This window comes from Prunus avium, chromosome 5, assembly GCF_965620075.1.
Source record: "Prunus avium chromosome 5, drPruAviu1.hap1.1, whole genome shotgun sequence".
Classification (NCBI taxonomy): Eukaryota; Viridiplantae; Streptophyta; class Magnoliopsida; order Rosales; family Rosaceae; genus Prunus; species Prunus avium.
Window position 1 is genome coordinate 24,743,752 of NC_142288.1, and position 24,023 is coordinate 24,767,774.

The following is a 24,023-nucleotide window of genomic DNA, read 5'->3' on the forward strand; positions in this document are numbered from 1 at the left end:
AGAAATGAAATGTTGATGCACTTCAACCATTTTCTGAGTAATTTCAGTTTTTTTAGTGTTTAATTTATTCAATTCATGATATTCTCTTATGCATTACGCACGATTTCCATGTGTGTTAAATTAGGTCATTAGTGCGTTGAAACTGTCATGGCTACTAACATTGTTTCCTAAACTTTATATTGGCTACATCTTATCCTTTACAATTGTACCTTTTATTTATTTATTATTGTTTCATCTAAATTTCTTGCTTTTAAGTAATTTATAATATTTTTATACACTTGACTCTTTTGCGTTTCACACGCCTTACATGTAGGTTAAGATTATGTCATTAGAGCGTTGGATTAGTAGTCATGGCTATTAACGTAGTTTCCTTAACTTGATATTGACTACATCTTGCGCTATCCTTCCCAATGGTACTTCTTTTTCCATCCAAATCACTTATCTCTTAAGTAATTCATAATACTTTTCTACCTTTAATTCTTATGCGTTACACATGCCTTGCACATGTATTAAGCCAATGTCATTAGTAGATTGAACTAACCGTACCTTACAATTGCATCTTATGATTCGATAGACCCTAATTCTTAAAACGTTAGTGCTTCAAATCCCTTGGAGGTTCATAATGTAATGAGTGTAAGAATTCATTTGGGTCCTTATCCCGAAAGTTTTCATAAGAAAATGCATGTTAAGTCTGATCAACATAGATGTCAAAACGATTTTGGATTCAAACTAGTCGAGAAACCAATTAGAGTTTTTATAAGCATCTTGTTTTCAAGTATAAATTACTGAAAGCGTGTAATGGAAGGGCATTATTGCAGCCAATTAAAGGAAAATATTGATAGTTTCTTTCCCTCTACTTCAAAATTTGTGTGAATAAAAGCCAATGTCCTGGTATGAGCAATTGGAAGATAGACTGAATGATATTTAAGGTGTGTACTGTGTGGTCAGTGGTCCCAACGGGCTACCTGTCTCATTCACAACATGATGATAAGCTGTTTTTCTTCAACAATTTTTCCAATTGTTTTTTTTTCCTGGGTTTTTTTTCTTTTCTTGCATTTGGCCATGAACTAAGAACGTGTTGTTGGCAGCTACAGGCCCCAGTATATATGAACACTGCATGTTACACGAAATGTGCTTTAAAGTATTGAAGAAAAAAAAACAGAAAGAGAATTGCGGATTTCAGAAATTTTAATTGCAGTGTCTGCAAGCTGTTTTGGTAAGCTAATCACAGAAAGGCAGAGCCATTTTTTTTCACTGTGCTGCCTTGTAATTCCCCACTACTTCAACAAGGTAACTATGATAACCAAAAGTAGGGTCTCTTGAGTATAATCACAAATGGTAATGAAGATGGTGCAGTTTCACCAACTATTTGTTTCCTTTCATCTTTTACTTGTAATATCCTTTTAACATGTACATCCATATTGGTAAATTCGAATATCTTTACTCATGCTCATCCTTTTACAACTCAAACGTTGTTTTTACCCTTTTAAAAGTTTGATGTATCTTTAAATTTACAACTCGTCTCATGCTCATTCTTTGCCGCTCAACTATTTGTTTAAGTTTACTGCTTGACTCATGCTCATTCATTTACTGCTCAAGTGTTTGTTTAAGTTTATAACTCGTCTCATACTCATTCTTTCATCATTGGATCACGGTGGTTGAAGTATCAATGACTAATCAAAACTCCCAAGAGGCAGCCTTATTTGACCTTGAACAACAAAGTTTTACAAAGTTCAAGTATTATGGTTGAAACACAATTAAATAGGAAGAGTACGAGTGTAGGAGTTTGATTCAAAAAGTAAAGAGTAAAGAGAGATGGGATGGGATTTGCATATAAAGAAAGTAGCCAGGAGGGAGTTCTGGCAGGGCAGAGAGAGAGAGAGGGAGGGAATAATATTCAGAGGGGATGGATTGATATTGAATATTGATAGTTGATGTAAAAGAAGGAAACCCCAAGCATCTCGTGAGGCTCTTTCTACTCACCGCACCTACTACCCAATGAAACCTCTCTTTCTCTTTCACCTTTTTTCCTTTTCAAAGATCTGTGGTTGCTCAACGGTTACTTCGCCCATCTCTCATCTCTCTTTGCCCTTGCCCCTTGGTCTAGTGTGTGTGTATGCCCTAACCAAACCAAACTCTTTCCAATATGGCTCAAATGTTATGAATATTAGTTTGGGAAAATCTCATCCATTTACATTTTCCTACTTAAAACTCATCGAGAGGTGTAACTTGGATTGGATGGATCAATTTGAACATGTTCGACCCGAGTTAAGAAATTACTAATCCGACAGGATTGAGTTTAATTTTGAAGTTATGTTGTTGAAATTCACCTGAATTTGTCTGAATTGTTGTCTTCAACTCCAACCCTAATCCCAAACTTGAATTTATAACTTGGTACTTCAAATTCATACAATCATACAATCGAGCTCAATATTTTTGAATCTTAGATCCAAATACTTGTGAAGCAATGACATAGCATAGGCTATATTCATTTCCTATGGTCCCCGAGTGAAAGAATACCACATATACACAAATGTATCGAAACTAGAACCTTATTTATCATGGGGACCCACTGAATCTATAAAAATAAACATAGGGCTAGTGAGAACTATGGACCACATTGAAAGTGTAATCAATGTTAAATGTAAACAGATGCCAAAGTGCAAAGAAAGGGCGACAAGAATTTTAATTAAGTTGCAGCTCAGCTGGCTGGCTCCTATGGCAATTGGAAAGGAAAGCTGCCTTTAATATTCATGGACTATCCCCGTGAGCTATGGACATATTGTCATATTGGCATAAAATAAAAGGCTGCCCTTAAGTTTTAGGTTACCCCACACTCTTATTACTTGCAAGGGAAACGTTCTTTTTTACTATCACATCACAACAACTCAGAACATTATCAACTTTTTTGTGTACCCTTTGGCTTAAAATTACATTTACACGGACGCTCCATGTCCTATTCCTTTAAAGATGGAAAAATAATCAACTTTTTGCAGTTGAAGATTGTTAATTGATTGTATTGTGTTGCTTCCACTCTTTTGTTTTTTTTTTTTTTTTTTGTCTTTTGCACGTTGTGTGTTACATGGGGCTCCGAAGGCTGAAATGGGCTGAGCCACCCAGCCCAGCCTTCCTTCAAGGTGTCGAACAGCTACTTTGAGGATCGGGAAAACGTTGAAGCCCATTGACAAAGGCCCAAGCTCAAATCAGCTAATTCGGATAAACCAAGATAAACTTTCACATGATAATGACACTACTACAAATGAAGTGATTTTATTGTAAAACAGTCTGACATGTTATGTTGTTGCAAGACCGTTACTTTGAAACCTTGACTAGATGAACTTTTGTTTGAATATAAATTTATGAATTTTATATGAACTATAATTTGACATTAGGAGAAGTAAGAAAAACCTATTGAGGCAGTCCATGAATGACAAAGTGGGCCGAGCCTCCTTTGCTCAATCATATGAACTGATTTAAGTCCTCAATAAAAGCCTTTTTAAATCTTGGGCTTGAGAAGATTCGAAAGTCCAATTAGCCAAAATATTCCACCCATAAAAGCCTACAAAAGAAGAGCAAAGAATAAATTTTGTCCATGAAGGAGAAGTTAATAAAACAAAAAGAAGAATAAACTAGAAAAACAAATCAAAATTATGGTCAATGGATTGACAACAAGGCCAAAACTAAAGGCTGCCAACCCAAAAGGCCTAGCACTGGACTGCCTGATATTTTTACATGTACAAACAATCAAACCCATCCTAATCATAGGACTTTGTCAAAGAGAGGCCCCCCAAATTCCTCCATTAAAATTTCTATTTTCTATTTTTCCATTGCAATATTTGCCCTTATTTATATTTAAATTCGTAGAAAAGAATAAAGTTTTCAAACATTCTCAACTTTAAACTCAATTTACTGATAGTAATTCTAATGAATTAAACATTACACCTGCAACTTTGATACTGATTATCACAACCTACATGAATACGAGATTTGTCTAACACCATCTAACTCTTGACATTTGGTATTTTTCTCTTCAAAATTAAAAGATGTCTCAAGTTCGAATCCAGTTAGTTAGGGTAGTGGGCTGTCCCTTTACATTCAAGTTCAAATCCCCCCTTATTTATAGATTAATTGGAGTAATTTAGACTATAGCTTATATTTAAAGAAAAAAATATTTCTCAATTTTGAAGGTTTATTAAAGAAAACTATATTGTCAGTGAGGTATATAGTTCAGTTGATTGAGCTATTTCATCTCAGAGGTTTGAACTCTTTAGACACCCAATAAATATTTATGTAAATCTCTCTACTCAATTCCCAATATTAATTTTTTTAAAAAAATTGGAGTGTAAATTTCATTGCGGAAAAAAGAAAGAAAGAAATTGAGAAAAACACTTGAGCAATTGCTCTCGTGTACGGCTTTGTTACAACTTACAAACAAATAGAGACGTATTCATGCACCCGCAATATTTATGGCGAATGAAGAGGCAGCGTAGTAAGGGTAAAATTGTCATCCAGCGAAATATCTCCAGGGCAAGATAGGGACTGCGCTAACATTCACGTTGACATACAGATAAGACCACTGGGTCCAGTCGGAGCCATAATCTCACACTTTAGACGACGTGTCGTAATATGTTGCCGTTGATCAATCGCGGATGTAGGAAGCGGTGTCGTGTAGCTTATCATGTACGGGACGGTGCATGAACGTTGATGGAGCCTCATATGGAAGAGAAAAGGCTAAGAGATAGATTTATCGATTTATAGAGAAAGAGCGAGAAAGAAAGAGAGAGAAAGAGAGAGAGCTTCTCTTAAGACCACACCTATCTCTTCCTCTTCGGCCGACCATATAATACTAAGAATAGGGTCTCTCTCTTCTCTCTGAAGAAAGACCCTGTCTCTCTTTCTGAAATTTTCATTTTATTTAATTGAAAGTTTATCCAAATAAGGGGTTTTAGGTGAGCTTTCATTTCAATTTGTTACGCTTTTGATTTGGTTGCTTCTGTGTACAAAAGTTAGGGTTTTTACTTTTGCTTCTGCCTTTTTGGATTCTGGGTTTCCCCCCTTCTAATCGGTTGTTCTTACCTTTATCGAATGGAATTTGTTTTTGATTCTCAAGTTTTGAATTTGTTGATGTTATTGTGGTGATTGCTGGGTTTATAAAATTGATATGTTATTTTGACTTTGAGTTTGCGTTTAACTTTTTGCTCCCTATAATCTGGGTATCTAATGTTAAAGGTTGTGTCTTTGAGCTTTGTTGGTCTTGTTTAATCTTTGTTTTTGGTGGTCTATATAGGGCTTGTAGTTTATCTTATATTTAATGGTTGCTTTGTTTCTGAACTTTTTCTAAGTTACGTAGTTTGCCAATATAAGTTCTTGGATAACTACTTCTAACTGTTGTTGGATTAATTTTTGTGCTTGCTTAATCACTTCTATGCTGGTTTTGGGAGGCAAAAAACACAATTTATGTTTTCTTGATAGCGAGAGATAGGGGAAAGGATTTCACATTTTTAGAATTATTATTGAGGAAGTTTATAATGTATGTTCTATGTTGATGGGAGTCATACACTTGTTGCTGGCTGAATATTGATGCATACATTTGAGTACCGTGATGTTTGTATTGAAACTAACTGCTAAGTTATTGGTGACTTTTTTTCCTTATTTTTTATCACTGTGAATATTCGAATTGGCAACTAAATCTAAGTTTGATTGTTGCCAAATGCAGACTGCTAAGTTGATATCATGGCTAGAGTTCTGGTTCAGTCAACTAATATTCCTGGTGTGGTTGCTGGGAGAAGGCTTGGTCAATCTAAAGGGTCGGGAAATGCCAAAAGGACAGTCAAGATGTGTTGTACTTTACGAGCACCTGGATTGAGAATAAGCAGTTTCTCAGGACTCCGTAGTGTTAATGCTTTAGATATTATGGCGAAACCTGGGCAAGACTTTTATTCCAAGATGGGAGTTGCAATCACTTCCCGGCGTCGAAAGGCTAGCAGATGTGTGCCTAAAGCCATGTTTGAGCGCTTCACAGAAAAAGCTATTAAAGTAATTATGCTTGCACAAGAGGAAGCAAGGCGACTTGGTCACAATTTTGTTGGCACAGAGCAGATACTTTTGGGTCTTATCGGTGAAGGAACTGGTATTGCTGCCAAGGTTCTTAAGTCCATGGGAATTAATCTTAAAGATGCACGTGTTGAAGTGGAGAAGATAATTGGAAGGGGTAGTGGATTTGTTGCTGTCGAAATTCCATTCACTCCTCGTGCGAAGCGAGTTTTGGAGCTGTCACTGGAGGAAGCTCGCCAACTTGGTAACTTTCTTTCTCCTTCTCTTGTTCTCTAAATGCCTTGAGAACATTGATAGAAACTAATAAGAAACATCTATTTTCTCATTGAAGGGCATCTTATTTTTATGTACTGGGTTTGTGGGGTAACTCTGACGTGTATACCTTAGTAGATGTGGCAATGTATATGGACTATTTGGTATTAAGCATTAATATCCTTGTGGAGTTAACCAATATTTAAAGGGTCCATGCATGAAATTGAAGACAAATGTAGTGTTATTGAAAGAAACATTGCGAGATATGATACATTTGAAAATTAGTAGCATGGACTTGGTTGACTGGATGAATCCATGCAAATCCCTTTTGAATTCATTGTGCATTTAGGCTCTTTTCTTTCTTTCCTATGTATTCCCTGTTTCTTGGTCACCCTTTTTGATCTCTATGCAAATTGATATGTGTTCACTTCTCTTTAATGGTTTACATTCATTTTTGTGTTAACTAAAGGGACAATAAATGATAAATTTCAGGCCATAACTATATTGGATCCGAGCACTTGCTTCTGGGCTTACTTCGGGAGGGTGAGGGTGTAGCAGCTCGTGTTCTTGAGAATTTAGGTGCTGACCCTAGTAACATTCGCACACAGGCAAGCATATCATCCTTCTTTGGTTATTCTTCTTGAATAAATTCAGCATCAGAAAGTAACCATGAAAAACTTTGTTGGTGTGGGCAGGTTATCCGTATGGTGGGTGAGAGCACAGAGGCTGTTGGTGCCGGTGTTGGAGGAGGAAGCAGTGGTAATAAGATGCCGACTCTAGAAGAATATGGGACCAATTTAACTAAGCTAGCAGAGGAGGTTAGTTTGAACTTTCCGATATCCCTTATGTTATGTAGTAGCATGTGCTCCGATTTTTTGTATTTTTGTTTGAAGGCCTGTTTTTAAGATATTTTTTCTTCAATTCCCAGGGTAAGTTGGATCCCGTTGTTGGAAGACAACCTCAAATCGAACGTGTTGTGCAAATTTTGGGTAGGCGAACTAAGAATAATCCCTGCCTTATTGGAGAACCTGGTGTTGGGAAGACTGCAATTGCAGAAGGCCTTGCTCAACGGATTGCAACTGGTGATGTTCCTGAAACCATAGAGGGAAAGAAGGTGTGTGAGAGTTTATTTGTAATTTTCAGCAATATTATATGTAACATTATGTGTGTGCATAACATCCAGGCTCAATATGGTCGCCTTGTTTGGAAAGTTTCCTCTATTTCAATGCCTCTAGTTATGTTTTGGAAAACAATGCAATAATACATTTGACCTTTTCCCCACCTTGCCACTCTTTAGGTTATAACACTGGATATGGGTCTTCTTGTTGCTGGTACAAAGTACCGTGGAGAGTTTGAGGAAAGATTAAAGAAGCTCATGGAGGAAATTAAACAAAGTGACGAGATAATTTTGTTTATTGATGAGGTGCACACTTTAATAGGAGCGGGAGCAGCAGAAGGGGCAATTGATGCCGCAAATATATTAAAACCAGCTCTTGCAAGAGGTGAACTGCAGGTAATTTTGAAAAAGTGATAGAAAGAATATAACCATTTTTTCTATTTTTGTTATGAACTGAAATCAATTTGGCTGCGCTATTGTAAATTATAAAATATTATATATGTGGAGCCACATTTAGAATAGCTTACTGCTGTTTACATATGGATCCTAATAGTTAGTTTAATTTTTATTGGTGTAGTGCATTGGTGCCACAACTCTCGATGAATACAGAAAGCACATAGAGAAAGATCCAGCCTTGGAAAGGCGTTTCCAACCAGTCAAAGTTCCTGAACCAACTGTGGATGAAACCATTCAGATTTTGAGAGGACTTCGAGAGCGATACGAGATTCACCACAAGCTCCGCTACACTGATGAAGCCCTGGTATCTGCTGCACAGCTATCATACCAGTATATCAGGTAGGCATCCCTACTTCTGTGTGCAATGTAATGCTGGATGGATGCTGCTGATATTTATTCAAAATGGTTAAATGTTGGAAGTGTTTTGATGAATGAAAATGTCCTTTGGTAATTGCTTGCCTTCCTCTGGATAATGGCTGATGCCCATTTATGGAAATTATTTACTTTTTACTTTTTATTTTAATTTTTTGTTTTTGTTTTTGTAATGGTGTTGGCTACCTTTCTTTTTGCCTATGCGTTATAATTGAATAATGTTGTTCTCATTGATGGTTGTGTATACTTCAGTGATCGCTTTCTGCCGGATAAAGCAATTGACTTGATTGATGAAGCTGGTTCTCGAGTTCGTCTTCGTCATGCACAGGTATGACCTCACTTTCTGGTTTGGATAGCCACTTGTCTTTTTAATCCCTGGGATTGCTGGTGTTGATTGGGGAATACTGTATGTTCTATGCAGCTACCCGAAGAAGCTAGAGAGCTTGAGAAAGAACGGAGGCAGATCACTAAGGAGAAGGATGAGGCTGTTAGAAGCCAAGACTTTGAAAAGGTACACAATTCTGTTGCTGAAGCACTTTGCATTGGTATGCATGCTAGATTTCTAAACAACCAAATCAAATGTTAGGGTTGTCAAAAGAAGTTGCTGCTAGAAATATTTATAAAATTTCAAGTGCTTTCTAGAGTGAAATTGATATCAGAGTTGATGAGTAGACTGTCAAATAATGTCTTATGTTAGTATGAAAGCTTTCATCAATTAAGCTGACAACAGAAAATTTTGGACAGGCTGGGGAATTACGTGACAGAGAAAAAGACCTTTCGGCACAGATCTCAGCTGTTGTTGATAAAGGCAAGGAGATGAGTAAGGCAGAGAGTGAGGCAGGAGATGTAGGTCCTCTCGTGACTGAAGTGGATATTCAACATATTGTGTCCTCCTGGACTGGCATTCCAGTTGAGAAGGTGTCAACTGATGAATCGGACCGCCTCCTCAAGATGGAAGAGACCCTCCATACGCGAGTCATTGGTCAGGATGAAGCAGTCAAGGCTATTAGTCGTGCTATTCGCCGTGCTCGTGTTGGACTGAAGAATCCTAATCGTCCTATTGCCAGTTTCATCTTTTCTGGTCCAACTGGTGTTGGGAAATCTGAGCTCGCAAAAGCTTTGGCTGCTTACTACTTCGGTTCTGAAGAAGCCATGATTCGGCTTGATATGAGTGAGTTCATGGAAAGGCACACTGTTTCCAAGCTCATTGGTTCTCCCCCAGGTTATGTTGGTTACACTGAGGGAGGTCAGCTGACTGAAGCCGTTCGACGCCGTCCTTACACTGTGGTGCTTTTTGATGAGATTGAGAAGGCTCATCCTGATGTCTTCAACATGATGCTTCAAATACTTGAGGATGGAAGATTGACTGACAGCAAGGGCAGAACTGTGGATTTCAAGAATACACTTCTGATAATGACGTCTAATGTTGGAAGCAGTGTAATTGAGAAAGGAGGCCGTCGTATAGGATTTGACCTTGATTACGATGAGAAGGATAGCAGTTACAATAGAATTAAGAGCTTGGTGACAGAGGAACTAAAACAGTACTTTAGACCAGAGTTCTTGAATAGGTTGGATGAAATGATTGTCTTCCGACAACTCACTAAGCTGGAGGTAAAGGAAATAGCAGATATAATGCTCAAGGAGGTTTTCGAGAGGTTGAGGGTTAAAGAGATAGAGCTTCAAGTGACAGAGAGGTTTAGAGATAGAGTGGTTGACGAAGGATACAACCCAAGTTATGGAGCAAGGCCTCTAAGAAGAGCCATAATGAGACTTTTGGAGGACAGCATGGCTGAGAAGATGCTTGCAAGGGAGATCAAGGAAGGCGACTCGGTTATTGTGGATGTCGATTCTGATGGCAATGTGACTGTGCTCAATGGTAGCAGTGGTTCTCCCGAGTCTTTGCCCGAGGCAATCCCTGTTTGAATGTTAACATAGCCGCTTTTGTTAATCTTTTGCCAATATGTTTGTATTTTTTTCATTTGCGCTTTGCAATTGAACAGTCTGTTTACTCCAAAAAGGACTAGTTGGTAGCGGTAATTGAAAGCTGTTTGTTTAATGGTTGACTTGACTGTTCAAGGCTGTACCAGTTTATACAGAAGAATAGCATGCATAGTTCAGTCACAAATAGTAGGGTTAGTACTTTTTCTTTTAGACCCCTCCTGTGGTGGAATTAGTGTTGGGAATGCTAGTATTTCTAATAAAGAATTTTAACACATTCATGCTGTTTAACCCGGTAATTTTATCCTTGGGTTGTTCTTAAGTTCTATGCTGTTCATTAGTCATATAGTAGCTCTATGTTTAACATCAGTTATTAACAAAGTCATTTTTGAGTTAAAGGAGAATTGCTGATGTTCATTTATGCACGCATGAAACAAAGGGCATGGCAGATTAACTTTAGATCTCTAAACTCTTGAGAATCTATTTATGATACGTTTAAACTTGGAAGCCCCGGATGCGCAAAAACCCACCGCACAATTCCTTGATTAAAAGACACTTCTACAATCTCTATATATCTACAAGATTGATCGACCACATTATGAAACTAATAGTCCACCTTATAGAAAAAAAAAAAGCAGCTTGGAAATCTCTAATCTTCCACATCTGAATGAGAATGCCTCTGTTTAGGGCTGACGCTTCCACCTCGACTCATTTTTAGTGCAGTCAAGGCCTTTTGTATTTCCATTGTCATTGCACTATCCACACTACCTGATGATAGTTTCTTGTGTGATTTCTGCAAATGAAGCTTAAGTGAGCTGCTACTCAGACCTGCATTCACCCCACAGATAGGGCAAACTTTCATCGTTGGCTTCCGCTGTTGCCATTCCATGGAAACTTTCCCATGAAGTTTCTTATCCAGATTCAATAGGACTTTTGCAAAACCATCATTGGGTTGCGCTCGGCGATGAACTTGTTTTAGAGAATTCCATGCTTCTAATAGAGTGCGGTTCCTGCACCATAGAAAGATTATTTACCAAAATATTTCCTGAAGTAATCTTGTTGAAATCACATTTAACAGAAGAAAAAGAATATCCAAGGTTGGCTGATGCCAGAGGCTGTGGATTCTACTTACTTTCTGAGCATTAGGTATGCAAGCACCAGCGTGGCACTTCTGCTTCTCCCCTCGAAGCAATGGACCAGAACCTTCCCTCCTATTTGTTCAACATGATCAATAAAACTGATAGCTTCATCAAAGATGCCGCTGATGTTTGAATCGTCATTGTCGCATATCTGTGCAAAGGGAATGGGTAGTTTAATCAGGACAATGCAGGTGCAAAAAGTATGATGAAAATAATACATGGAGAGTTGGGGATCCATGTTCAACAAAGACTTTCATCTTAATGGAGATGGTTGGAGATGCGTGCATTAAACATATATGAAATATGTTCACATATGAGAAAGCTAACTCACAGAAAAGTTTTTGTACTCGAATAGATCAGGAAACTGTGAATCTGATTGTCCAATTTCATTGGAACACAAACACAATATATGAGTAATTCCTAAGCGTTGCAGGGTGAATACAGATCGTGCAGCCAGGGCCCCGCCGATGAACAGGCAACTTGTGATTGGAGATGGCCTCTCTGTGTTTGCAGCCCCAGATATCAATGCAATCCTCTCAAGTATGTGCTCAAGTCTGACCTGTTATTTGTAGATACAATGGTTAAAGGAAGACAAAAGGAAAGGAGACAGACACACACAGAGTGGAAGGCAAAGATTACCTTCAATTCATAAGCATCAACAACACCGTTATTGTCACTACCCTCAAAATACCCAGCATTAAAATTGTTCTCCTGGCAGAGTTTGATAGCATCGCTCTTTAACATTTCATTCCACTGTTCCAATTCTTTGTTTGATTCCGCATCGACCTGAGCATTGTAATGTTAAAGTTGAAGAAGAATTATGTATTATAAAAAGGACTTTCCGTTTCATCATCTGCAGTATAACACAGTTTTTGTTTAAGTAATTTTCTAACCTTGGCATATTTATGGAAGTCCCGGAGCTTTGCTGTCAAACGCAGACTACGGAGGGGCTCTGCACTCCCTTTAGAGAACCTCCCATGACAACTATCCCGTGACATGGGAGAGCTCAAGTCTGAGCTTTCTTTATTTCCCGAATATGAAGACCTTGGAGCAGTTCTGTGCAATTCAGAATCACTATCTGGATGGTTCTCATTGATAAGCCGGTCCTTGCTTGGTGAAAAAGGGAAATTAACACTTCCAGAAGCAAGTGAGGGCGACTCAGGAACTGCCAAATCCTCTTTGTCAGACTCCCCTGAAGATATTTTATCTATAATATTAAAAAATATTCGTAGCAAGTTCTCCAGTTTTTGGTGAAGCGTGAGTAAGAATATATGGAAGCCTTGTAGATCCCTAAGAGCAGCTCGGAATCCATTACGGAACTCTTGAACAACTGAAGTCCTTTCATAAACTGCTCGTGTATCAGATGCATCAATGTCTTGTAAAGGAGGACGTCCTAGTTTCCCTAATGTTATGTCATGTAACACATTAGAGGAGTACTCGGAACTATTGAGTAGTAACTCAACCAGCTTAGGATAAATTTCCTGGTCATTTGCACGTTTTCCAGCAGGAGGCCGACGGGGAACACCAGAGTCAATAGCCACAATTGGAAAATCAGATAAAATTGAATCATCTGATAGTTGACTCTTTATGGATCTTGGTGACTCTATAATATCTGAAAGATCAGAGGTCTGTGATACCAGTCCTGAATTATGGGCACTCAGTTTGCTATCTACTGAAGTTGCCCTTCTATCCTTATGAAGACCTCTGATCACTCTTGGTTTGTATCGCTTGATTGCAGAATCGAAGGCTTCCTCCAATCTGTCCATGTTTGCAAAAGTCGTTTTGTCAGCCAACAATAGATTTGCAGAATTTCCACGCCATCTGAGCTGACGGCAAGGAAGCCTATCTTCATTTCTGATGACAAGATCCAACATCAGGATCCTACCAAGAGCAGCTGCTGTTTTTTCCGCAGTTTCCTTTGACTCAAATACATTTGAGCTTTCAAGTAAAGGAGATCCATGAACATAGCTGCAAAGATTAAAGTTTTGGTTTCAGTAACACCATATAAAAGATTCAGTTATCTACTGGGAAGCATTTTCTAGTGCTGCACATGATGGAACATCATGCTCATTAATTTGCTATTATGCGTATTGTGGAAGGGACCATTGAACATGTTCTAGAATATCAGGGTAACATTTTAATTTCATGTGTAATGACCAGCAATCAATAGAAACTTCTTTACATGCTCTAACTAGTCATGTGCATGTAGGTAACAATCTCGTAGAACCTACGGAAATTCTGAGTCAAATGACCCTGTACTTCTCAACAATAGTGGATAAGGCAAATAAGCTCCAGCAAAATACCGTTATCATCTATGCAGGCCGATATAGTAGAATAACATATAAAAGATGATATGTTAATTGACTAGTCTATCCCTACGCCATAAAAAAATAGGCACTAGATGGTGAATGAAGCCAGTATATTTTATGCTGCAGGATTAACTCATTTACATTAAAAAAATAGAAACACTAAGATTGTAGTTAGACCTCATAAGCAAAAGGCATCGGCTAAGTTCAAGAGCTTCCAAAAGTTCTGAACATGTCATTTCGCCACATTCATCCCCTTCTGAACTTGCTACATCTCTTGCCTTCTCTGCAGCTTCCTTCATCTGGAGCCACTCAGAGCTACAATTATGAATGACTCTGGCCTGCAATACCCAACAGACAAAATATACATATTATGGTGTTGGCAAGAGCGGAAAATGACTCCACATCAAGCGCTAAAAAGCCTAACGAACAAGACTAGTTATAATATGATTGCAGGAGTGACAAAGTTACAACCTGTGGAATTCGAACACCAAGGCACTTTGCAAATTCATAACCAAGACGTTCAGATTGTGTGGCCATCCTTGACGACGATATCTTTATAACAGCTACCGCTTCCTTAGGAAAAGCATCTTCATTCCCTGGCTGGTTGAATAGGGCAAAGAAGACAACTCCCCCCGAATTCACAGTGACCTATATGCACACAACTGAAGAGATGACAAGGCAGCAGATAAGAATATAATCAATGATGCATGTATTTCTTCTTTGCATGATATTCCATGTACTGTAGTTAAAGGAGATTGCACACCTCAAGTGCTTTATTCATTTCATCCTCAGAATTGTCATTGCTACTACTATGTTCAGTGTGATGAAGCGAAGAAAGCCTATCCCAGGAGAAAGAACTTGACTCAATGTCCAATGTAGCAGCTTTACCAAGTCTTTCCCAGAGATTGACTTCTGTGGTTTGCTCAGTAGGCAGATGATCTGCCCAGTCATCAACAGATTCTCCTGCACTGAATAGCAACCATGATGACTACAATGCAACATCGAAAATTTCCTCTTACAGAGATTTAACCACATTTCAATGCACATAAACAAAAAGTTGAAACAAACCTAAAAGGCATACTGTTAAACCTCGGAAGGCTGTGGGGGAAGCCAGAGGAATGATATCGGGAACTCCGTTTACGAACCAATTCCAGCCATTGCGTGATTCTATACGCAGGCCCTGCGGCAATGTCACCCAACATATACAAGACCTGCATTGCCAATACACCCTATCCATGTTTAGTTTCATCTTTGTTTGTCTAAAAAAATACAGTCACTATCTGTCTTTCTGTGGAAAATAAATACAAAACACCCGCATTCCAAGGAACCTAACTATACAAAAACATAATGCCCATTTGTTCTTTCCTCTTTCTGGTTTTATAGAAAGAATCAATATCATATAAAAGTTACTAACCCGGGAAGTGACTGTGAGAGGCAAAGGGGCCTCAGGCTCGTCAGATCCAGGGTCCAACTCCTTGTCTTCCCCTTTGTCCTGCAATTTCAACATATAAACAACAATATGAAATCAGATACCCCAATCTATTTCACTTGTTAAAAAGTCAATAAAAGCTGCTTAATTTATGTAATACAAAGAAAACCCAGATCCCTAACGATGAAAAATGCATGAGATTTTAATTATTTGGGTTTAAACAAAAAAGAAAAACAATTAAAGGGAACGGAGCAATACCTGGACCTGCAGAGGGCTGATGATGGCAGGCTCCTGGCTTTGCTCTTTTGCCATAATGTTTATTTTTGGGATGTTGGGGTTTCTTTAGAAAAATAAAAATAATGGGAGGGTACCACTCTCTGTCTGTCCTTGAAGCCAGTTGGAGGGAGAGAGAAAAAACTGTACAGGCTAAGTATATAAACTCAAAAATATAAAAAGCAGTTCGCTTTTTTAAGGAACAAAAAAAGTGCGAGAATTGGAAGTTGGCGCCTTTTCAGTTTTTCTCTTCTGAAAACTGAAAACTATACGGTGTAGAGATATAGTAGTGGGTAGGTAGGCAAGTGGGGGTCTTTTTTTGGCTTAAAACTTGTTATGAAATGGAGGTTGCTGGTTTTTGGTCTGAAACTGTAAGATGGGGCTTTGGGAATTGGTAGATGTTGTTGTTGCTTCAATTCAAGCTATGATGATGATGATGATGAGGATCACTCTCATTTGCTTTGGCTTTCTTTTGTTTAATCAGCCTATGTGTTTATATAAGTATATAATTGTATAACGCTTGAGACCCACTGATATTTTATATATATATATATATTTTGTTTCCTGAAGAGATCCACTGATTGTTTGATAATTTAATTATTATGTATACTTTGTTGTCTAGATCTCCAACGGGTCTTTTCTTTTTGGGAAGCACTAATTGAAAAGGAAATGAGTTTAATTTTCTGAGGAAAACTTGTCATTGAAGTGGTGGGGCGGTCTTGGGACCAAGCAAGAAGAAAGAAAAATGGATACCCAATAAACAAGTTTGGACAGATGATTAATGTTGTGTTAAAATTGATGTTAATTAAACATCTCTACCGGTAAAACATGTTGATAATTGTCTGTATGGCAGTGATTAGAGCTTGCATTTATTATATCCTCTCCTAAGTCAAAGTCAAAAAAGAGTTTTTGTGAATCAATCAAATCAATTGAAGAAACAACAAGCCTTTGAACTTCACAAAAAATTTCCAACCCAAAGAGTCATTTACATTCACAAAAGCCAGAAAACAAAACACACACACACACACACACACACAAAACTACCTCTTTCTCTTTTTGCAAATTGAAAGAAATCTTCAGCACCCATGTATGGCACAGCAGATTTACTTGCAAACTCAATCACTATGGACCTAAACAATGTATCAGAAAACTTCAGGCAGAGGCCTGCCTTCAAGAAATGACTTGAAAAGCCTGAGTGATCTCTCAGGCTGTGAGAAAGGAGCTTCATGAGAGGCACCTCTGATGGTGGCAAATGAAAGTATGTTACCATACACTTGGGTCCACCCACCAACCTGGACAGAAGAACAAATAGAAATGATATGAAACCAGATTTGAGTTTATATCACTCCATCTGATGGCAGACAAACTCATCACAAATAAAATCTTAGAATGAGAAAGAAAGAGAAAAAAAAAGGCTGACCAGAAATTTAAAGATAAAGGTATGAAATGAATGTGCAATGCATAATCCTAAGCACTGCAATATACCTGCTTTCCCTCGAACCAAACTCTGTAAGGGACAGTGGTGTTCAATCCCAACTCCCTTGCCAATCTATAGACCAAGGTGCGGCTTCCCGTCAAAGGAATTACAGAATCCTGATCTCCACTGAATTGAGAAATTTTATTGAGTTTTACTTTTATACCAGTTACAAGTATCTATATATCATTCAAGAATAATAATTTGATCAAGATCATGCAAGAAGTGTATTTCCAGTTACAAGTACCTGTAAACTAACACCGGGATTCCGGCCTTGACAAGTGATCCAACTAATGAGATTGTAGGTATTTCCAGGTTGAGCACTTGATAGTCCAAAATGCTAGTATCAACATGAAATTTCAGTTAGTGACTGAAAAGATTGTATATTTTATAAATTTAATATAATAGACCCCAATATCAGTTTTGATAAGTTGGTTCTTATTGTTCTAAACAAGCATTGCTTCATATGTATTTAATCTCCAGAAAGAAACGAATTACTTGCTGCAAACATCCCATCTGCGAACTCCGACAAGCCTAGCATGTAGAGCCTTTTGCACGTCTTTCCGGTTCAAATAATTCACAATTTTGTCTTCAACACATACATCTATCCTCTCAGTCATTTGCTGTCACATGATATGAAGAGTTCAGATATGTAACACCAAAAAATGAAAAAATGAAAAAAATGAAAAAAACATACCATAAGTTAAAAGGAAGAGAAGGCTTACTAACATTGGGGCTTATAACCTTTGATTGTGAGAGCACAGATGAAATGCAGACATCAAGTGTAACATCATACTTGTCCACAAATTTACTGGTTTCTCTGCTCACTTGGCTCATTACTTTTGAACAAGAAGGTGAAACTGAGTCTCTATAGTACTCACTCACATATCGCGAATAGTTACAAACAGAAGTGAACATGTTGTATGTTGAATCTGATATTAGTCCATGAGACCAGAAGAACTCAGCTCTTGAGTTGAAGTCAGTGGAAAATTCTAGAACAGGATTTCCCAGCTGCAGTGAGAGAGAATAAATATAAAATATTTTCCTTTTATGTTTTTTTGGTCAGTCAAAATCCAAACTTTATTAAAGTTCTACTCACAGCAATTCCTTTTAGACTGAACAACTTTTCCTTTCTGTTAATTTCAACCATAAGATTTGCAAGTTGTGGAATGTAGTGACCTGGAATTAATAATAAGCAGCAACAAAATGATAATAAGAAAAAAGGATGAAACAGGAAATTAAAAAGCATTTCTCAACAAGTCAACTTATATTTACAAAGGTACCTGCATAACTTTCTCCTGTTAGAAACAGATCCCTGTGCTTGTATTGGGGGAACTTGTTGAACCAGCGTTGCAAGAATACAAGATTGTCCCTTGCTTAAGAAATCAAATGCAGACACAAAATTCAAATATTCCATAAGTTCTAAATTCAGAATTTAGGAACAAAGAAGTGAGATTAAAAAGTGCTTGTTAATACTGGTGACTGTTAATAGTTTTGAACCCTCCATTGGAACTTTGGAAGTGCAAAACAAAAGTTACACTGTTATAGTGTGAAAAATGAAACACTGCTTAAATGTCACTTATTGAAAAGTCTAAGCAAACTTTAATATGTCTTCCACTGGGCAAACCATAATTTTTCGAAAGGGAGAAAAGTAGAAAGCAAGAAACAAAAGGATGAACGTGTATTTGGAACTGATGAGAACACACACACATATATATATACCTGTTGCCTCATCATCCACTGCCACATAGGAGGAGCTTGATTTAGAATAAGAGAACCCCACTCCAACTGGTGTCTCTAAATACAACATATTTGCCTCTGCAATATCAAATGAAAATGAAAATATCAATTGCCAAATCATGCAGCAACTATTTTCTTTTTCTTTTTTGGCGGCCAATGGCTACAGCTAATATATTTATGGCATTACCTCTGTTCCATCTGTACTCATTCCTAACCAGGACCTCACCATCTGGTCTAAAAGGTCCATTTTCAGAAAATGCCCCTACCCCAAGAGAAGAACAACCAGGTCCTAAATGAAACAGAAAATTACACATCAATTAATGATGCTTCTCAGTTCTTTCCTACATTTCTCACTTACATATATCTATTTGATTTACATTGAAGCAAGTAAGGGGAGTTAACAGACCTCCATTCAACCAGAGGACCAAAGGCTTTGAAGCTGGATTTATTTCTGCTTCAACAAAGTAGTAAAATAGAGCTTTATGCTTCTGATCATCCACAGTAATATAACCTGAGAAATGTTGAAAGTCCACATGGGGTTGGCCTGGAAGCCTAGTTATGTTGTGATCAGGATGATGAGAAGAAGAAGACTCAACCTCCATGGAAAACCAGAGCTGAAGCACAACTACTGCAGCCATTGCCATGGTCTTCCATCTTTGAGAAGAATACATGGTTTCAGAAGTGAGGAAGGGAAGATGAATGCAACTAGACAAGGCCCTTGGAGAGAAAGAGAGCCTTGCTTAAATGTTGCTCAGTGGAGGGCATGGAGGGGGAGAGTGTAGGGCACTATATAAATGGCATACCTTGTTTTTTATTATCATTACCATTCTAGCTTTTTGCTTGCAGGCCTGAAAATGGTGTTGAAAGAGATGGATGAGAGACACAATGACTATAGTGAGTCTGGTGTGTGCCTATTTGGGCTAGCTGAGTCAGCAGCACAAGGGTTGCTTTATTAGAGCTCTGAATTAATTTTCAGAAATTTCAGTTTTGTTGTTTCTGTCATATGCTTCCTTTTCAACAAAGTAACAAATTTGAGCATGATCCGTGGAAAGTGGCTTTTACAAAGATTACTTTCTATCTCAGAAATTGCGTGGAAATGGCATCTATTTTTATTTATCTAATTTCACTTCTACATATTCCTGATATTAGTATAAGTCTTTCTTTGACAGTATCATCATGATTCATGAGGGGTATTGGCAGTTGAGCTTTGCAGTTCCTTTTTGGTTTTCCCAAAACTGGCTTGATTGATTAACTTTTCTTGATCTCCAAGTACAATCCCATATCTAGTTTTCTAATTCGGAGAAGATCTGGAAATTGATGGACTGACTGTTTACTATTAGAAAACAAAACCCAGCATATTGGTTTTGACTGGCAAATCTTTTTAAAAATTTACACCCGCAACATGATCATCTGTAATCAAGCTGTATTGGATGGATACAGAAATTTTAAAAAGTTTGAGTGGAGATTTAATTAGCAAGAGCTCTTAAACATTTTCTATGTGTATTTATCTGGAGATGAATTTGTTCTCTTTGACCTTTTTGTCGAAAAGGGTTTTCTTATAATAATCATATTGTTTTCACTTTTCTAATGTTTTCATTCACTTTTTCATGTACATGTATATTTTCAGAAGGCAGGTCCACAAGGCAACACATGTTCCCCATCATAGCTTCAGAACAAGAACAACAAGTAATTTGCTTCTAATGGGGCCTGCTTTCTCTTCTCTAACTCAATTGTAAAAACCTAGAGACACCTGGCAGTGCGTGCCATTTCTAAAGACTGATTTGCAGCAGGTCACCCAATGACCACAGACTAAAATGGTCAGGCCCTTCAGTCACGGACATCTTTATAACTTGGCATCTACTTCTCATTTTCACCTTTATATTTTTTAGTCTAAAAAGGGAGTTGGTTGATTGTTTTGTCTTTTCAATGTGTTATAATATGAGTAAACAGAAGAGTAATATTAATAAATCACAATAACATCATCATGTGACGATGATACGAAGATACAAAAAAATATGCAGAAAGCAAAGTGTGACTGCATCATCTCAGATTTCGGTGAAAAATAAAAGATCAATTATCATGGATTGGTAATGGTCAATGGATTTTAAGCAACAAGTTGGCTTTGTAAGATGACACTGTTGATCAATGGTCCAGGGTACTACCAGACAAATCACATTCCTGTCGCATGCTTTGGTTATGGCAGAAGAGAAATATGGACCCAACGATATATACATTTCATGAATGTGGCTGATCTTCTTCATCATTACTTGAACCCTGTCTCGCATTTTTTAATCAAAATTTACCCTCAAATAATACAAAGGAATTCGAACCTGCACCTATCCTAATCCTGACCCAATACTCGACTATTCCTCGTCACTTGGACTAACCCCAAGCGTCTTTTTAAAAGAATGTAATTATTCTTGGAAATATTTAATTTTTTTTTCCTTCCAAAATTCCATTGTTTCCAAGCCAAAGAAATGAACAATGGGAAGTGGTTGGGAGCAACGCAGTTGGAAAATGTGTCTATAGGTAGGAAGGCTTAAGATATGTAGGCTTTATTATTTATAAACCCTCTTGGCATGAAAGTAAAGTCTCATTTATTTTATTTGATTTTTATACGTTATTCCCTTTTGGTGAAACTTTTTAATATACATAGTGGAGAAAAAGCTCATCAACTTTTTTTTTGTAGTTAAATAGCTTCTTTTTAAAAAATAATAAAATTTTAATTTCCTCCTTTTAAGGGCATGTATGTAGGAAGTGCCACAAGTCACAAGCTCCTTCCATAAAAGCAGGTTGACTTTGAACTTGAAGAGCAAACAAGCTTACGACTTACTTCTCTTTGTCTACCATTTATCTATCATGATTCATGATCCTCAATTTAGGGGGTCACAACAAAGCAAGTTGGCGTGCAGAGTTGCTTATGTTGTTTTCTCTTTGGCGATTTCCATTTTCCAAAGAATTAAATTCATTTTACTAATTTTTTATATAAAAATAATTACATTACCTACTGAAGAACCCATAGCTCAGTTATTTGCAGTTTATGTTTTAGATTCTGAGCCCCATACAATGGAGCGATATCGGCATTCCAGTCCTTCTTTGTTGGCCCGCATTATTAGAAAGATGACTGTGAACAACAGTCCTACCCACCATATAGGAAGAGGAGTGAGGCTGTAACGAGGGAGTCCTTAATAACCATCGGATCAATGAAACTGAATTGAACCCTTCAACATAGAAGTTCTACGTCGTGCTGAAACAACATATTTAATTATGACCATATAAAGGAGGGCAGAGGAGGAGAAATTACAAACTCTCGATTTGCAAACCTTCACAAGAAAACAAAAATGTGAATTTGATTGCACGAAAAAAGGGAGTTACATCCGTACTACAATACCAGCTCAGTTTAATTATACAGCGGATTCTAGTTCTTATGTGTGTGTGTGTGTGTGAGAGAGAGAGAGAGAGAGAGAGAGAGAGAGAGAGAGAGTTTGCACTAGAATTTCATGTAAAGAAAAGGAGTACAAAAAAAGAATTGATATAAGCAACAATCTGAGGGCAGCAGCATCTATCATGAAGAGGTGTCAAAATCTGAAGCAGATTTATGATTACTAGAAACTGAGATGCGCTAGCCAAAGTTGCTGTTCTAACTTCTATCCCCAGCTTCCTCAGCTCCTCATACAAACCACACATTACAATACCGACATTAAATAGAAATCATAATTAAAATTAAGAACAAGGTTAATCATACTTAAAATGAATGAAATCTTATTTGTTAGTTTCCTGTTCTACTAGGTTTAGGATTTAGAAGGGAGTATCAATATTATAAATACATGCTTTGTAATTGAGACTTGGATGGATTTTATCCTCCCTAGAATTAATTCTCTGTCTTCTTAACCTTAATCTCTCCTTCTATTCTTCTACCTAATCTCCTTGTTCTGTCTATCCATTCCTTTCTCTAATCATCATCAGGTATATCGATCAGTCAGAGTCTCTCTTGTATATATATCATTGAGCGTCGGAATAATAATAATAAATCCAAAACTTCGGTGGCCTCGGCGGAATAAGTTCTGGCATAATCATCCCCTTCAGAGTACGTGGATCTGCTCTAGCTTATACTTACTTCAACAGGACGGTCTCGGTGTGAATTATGAGGGGGCCTTCTCCACTGCAACATTTGGAGGATATGTTTTTTACACCGATACTAGGGCAGTAATTCCATATCATCTAAGGCATTTGCAACTGCTGTGTACTCTGCTTATGACAAATTGTATTATCTTGCATCTCCATGCATCCTATCATATCTGGATGATCCAAGCTTTGAGAGATACGATTCCAATCAGAAGGTTTGGGAGCCAATGCCTCCTTTTCCGTTTTATGATGATATATACACTACTCTCCGTCATGGGAATAAGTGGTTATGCCGTTTGTTATGGTGCTATTTTGTTTTCATTTTCCGGCCCCAAGAACTACACTCTCTTTGCTTTTCATGAGAGTGGAAAGGGAAAAGAATGGAATCAAGTGAAAAGTTGACACTTGTACTTATGCTCCTTTCAAAGGGAGGCAAGTGGTTGTAGGGAAGACTATACATGCCTTACATGGGCTTAGCAATGAGGAGATTATAGCATACTCCTTTAGAATGGACAAAGATGATGACGGTGGTGTTGCATATTCACTAAGCAAACTGTTTCAATTGCAAGGCCTGAAGATTGCCCGTCATCCGTTGCCATTTTATGATCTTATTAGTACAGAGTATTTGGTTCATTTATGGAAGCTTGACTTTTTTCATGTCATCATGATTGGCAGTTGCAATATTGCACCACGCGAGGTTCAGTATCTTTGTATGACCACATTTTGAATTGTTGTTGGAGAAGGAGGAACACATTTGATCAAGACTCTACATTCAACAGTTTGTTCTGTAAATATCAAGGGCCATGATTGGGTCACGCTCCAGTTCTGCTTCGCACCGTAAGTTTTCTTTACCTTTCTTGTGTTTTTTAAAATAATCAATATCGTTAATTATTCTATCACATATTGTATGTAACAAAACCCAGAGAGAACTTTTGTCTAGCATGAAGTAGCAGCCAAAACAAGAAGAAGAAATCACGTGTTTGAATGGTTCATTTCGTCTCTTTTTCCGTTTTAGTTCCAAGTGTGTTCCCATCCCATCGACTTCTGGAAAATGTAAATTGATAGACTGACTGTTTTCTATTAGAAAAACAAAACCCTGCATTTTGTTAGATTATTGAATTTGCACCAGCAACATGATCATCTGTAATCAAGCTGTGTTGGATGGATGGATGGATACAGAAATTTTGAAAAGTTTGAGTGGAGATTTAATTAGCAAGAGCTCTTGAACATTTTGTTTTGTTTTTTTTGGGTCAAGACTTGAACATTTTGTTTATGTATTTTTCTGGAGACGAATTTGTTCTCTCTGACCTTTTTGTCAAAAGGGTTCTCTTATAATAATTATATT

At 37.6% G+C, this 24,023-nt stretch overlaps 3 protein-coding genes across 5 annotated transcripts; 1 reads left to right on the top strand and 2 right to left on the bottom strand.

Moving 5' to 3' along the window:
• The first annotated feature begins 4,751 nt into the window (after nucleotides 1-4,751).
• On the top strand, nucleotides 4,752-10,307 carry CLPC1 (CLPC homolog 1). The gene is made up of 10 exons (XM_021958553.2): nucleotides 4,752-4,949; nucleotides 5,717-6,298; nucleotides 6,799-6,914; nucleotides 7,002-7,124; nucleotides 7,235-7,420; nucleotides 7,604-7,819; nucleotides 8,001-8,218; nucleotides 8,504-8,579; nucleotides 8,673-8,762; nucleotides 8,996-10,307. The coding sequence occupies exons 2-10, from the start codon at nucleotides 5,734-5,736 to the stop codon at nucleotides 10,172-10,174; spliced, it is 2,769 nt and encodes a 922-aa protein (XP_021814245.1). The 5' UTR covers nucleotides 4,752-4,949; nucleotides 5,717-5,733; the 3' UTR covers nucleotides 10,175-10,307.
• A 397-nt stretch (nucleotides 10,308-10,704) lies between these two features.
• Nucleotides 10,705-15,900, bottom strand: LOC110757018 (dual specificity protein phosphatase family protein). Of its 2 annotated transcripts, none has more exons than XM_021958541.2 (11): nucleotides 15,325-15,900; nucleotides 15,052-15,129; nucleotides 14,727-14,848; nucleotides 14,401-14,605; nucleotides 14,109-14,285; nucleotides 13,815-13,975; nucleotides 12,222-13,296; nucleotides 11,968-12,114; nucleotides 11,660-11,887; nucleotides 11,322-11,479; nucleotides 10,705-11,199 (listed from the first exon to the last, which is right to left on the bottom strand). In XM_021958541.2, exons 1-11 carry the CDS (start codon nucleotides 15,376-15,378, stop codon nucleotides 10,839-10,841), a joined length of 2,766 nt encoding a protein of 921 aa, XP_021814233.1. In that variant the 5' UTR covers nucleotides 15,379-15,900; the 3' UTR covers nucleotides 10,705-10,838. The 2 variants fall into 2 exon arrangements, with proteins under 2 accessions (XP_021814233.1, XP_021814224.1); XM_021958532.2 differs by having other exon boundaries at nucleotides 14,706-14,848; nucleotides 15,325-15,896.
• Nucleotides 15,901-16,245: 345 nt separating this feature from the next.
• On the bottom strand, nucleotides 16,246-19,424 carry LOC110757043 (serine carboxypeptidase-like 45). Of its 2 annotated transcripts, XM_021958564.2 has the most exons (10): nucleotides 18,960-19,420; nucleotides 18,741-18,842; nucleotides 18,536-18,631; nucleotides 18,097-18,189; nucleotides 17,913-17,992; nucleotides 17,543-17,824; nucleotides 17,312-17,436; nucleotides 17,061-17,153; nucleotides 16,825-16,942; nucleotides 16,246-16,631 (listed from the first exon to the last, which is right to left on the bottom strand). In XM_021958564.2, exons 1-10 carry the CDS (start codon nucleotides 19,222-19,224, stop codon nucleotides 16,482-16,484), a joined length of 1,404 nt encoding a protein of 467 aa, XP_021814256.2. In that variant the 5' UTR covers nucleotides 19,225-19,420; the 3' UTR covers nucleotides 16,246-16,481. The 2 variants fall into 2 exon arrangements, with proteins under 2 accessions (XP_021814256.2, XP_088109325.1); XM_088253199.1 differs by lacking the exon at nucleotides 18,741-18,842 and having other exon boundaries at nucleotides 18,960-19,424.
• Between the last annotated feature and the right edge of the window lie 4,599 nt (nucleotides 19,425-24,023).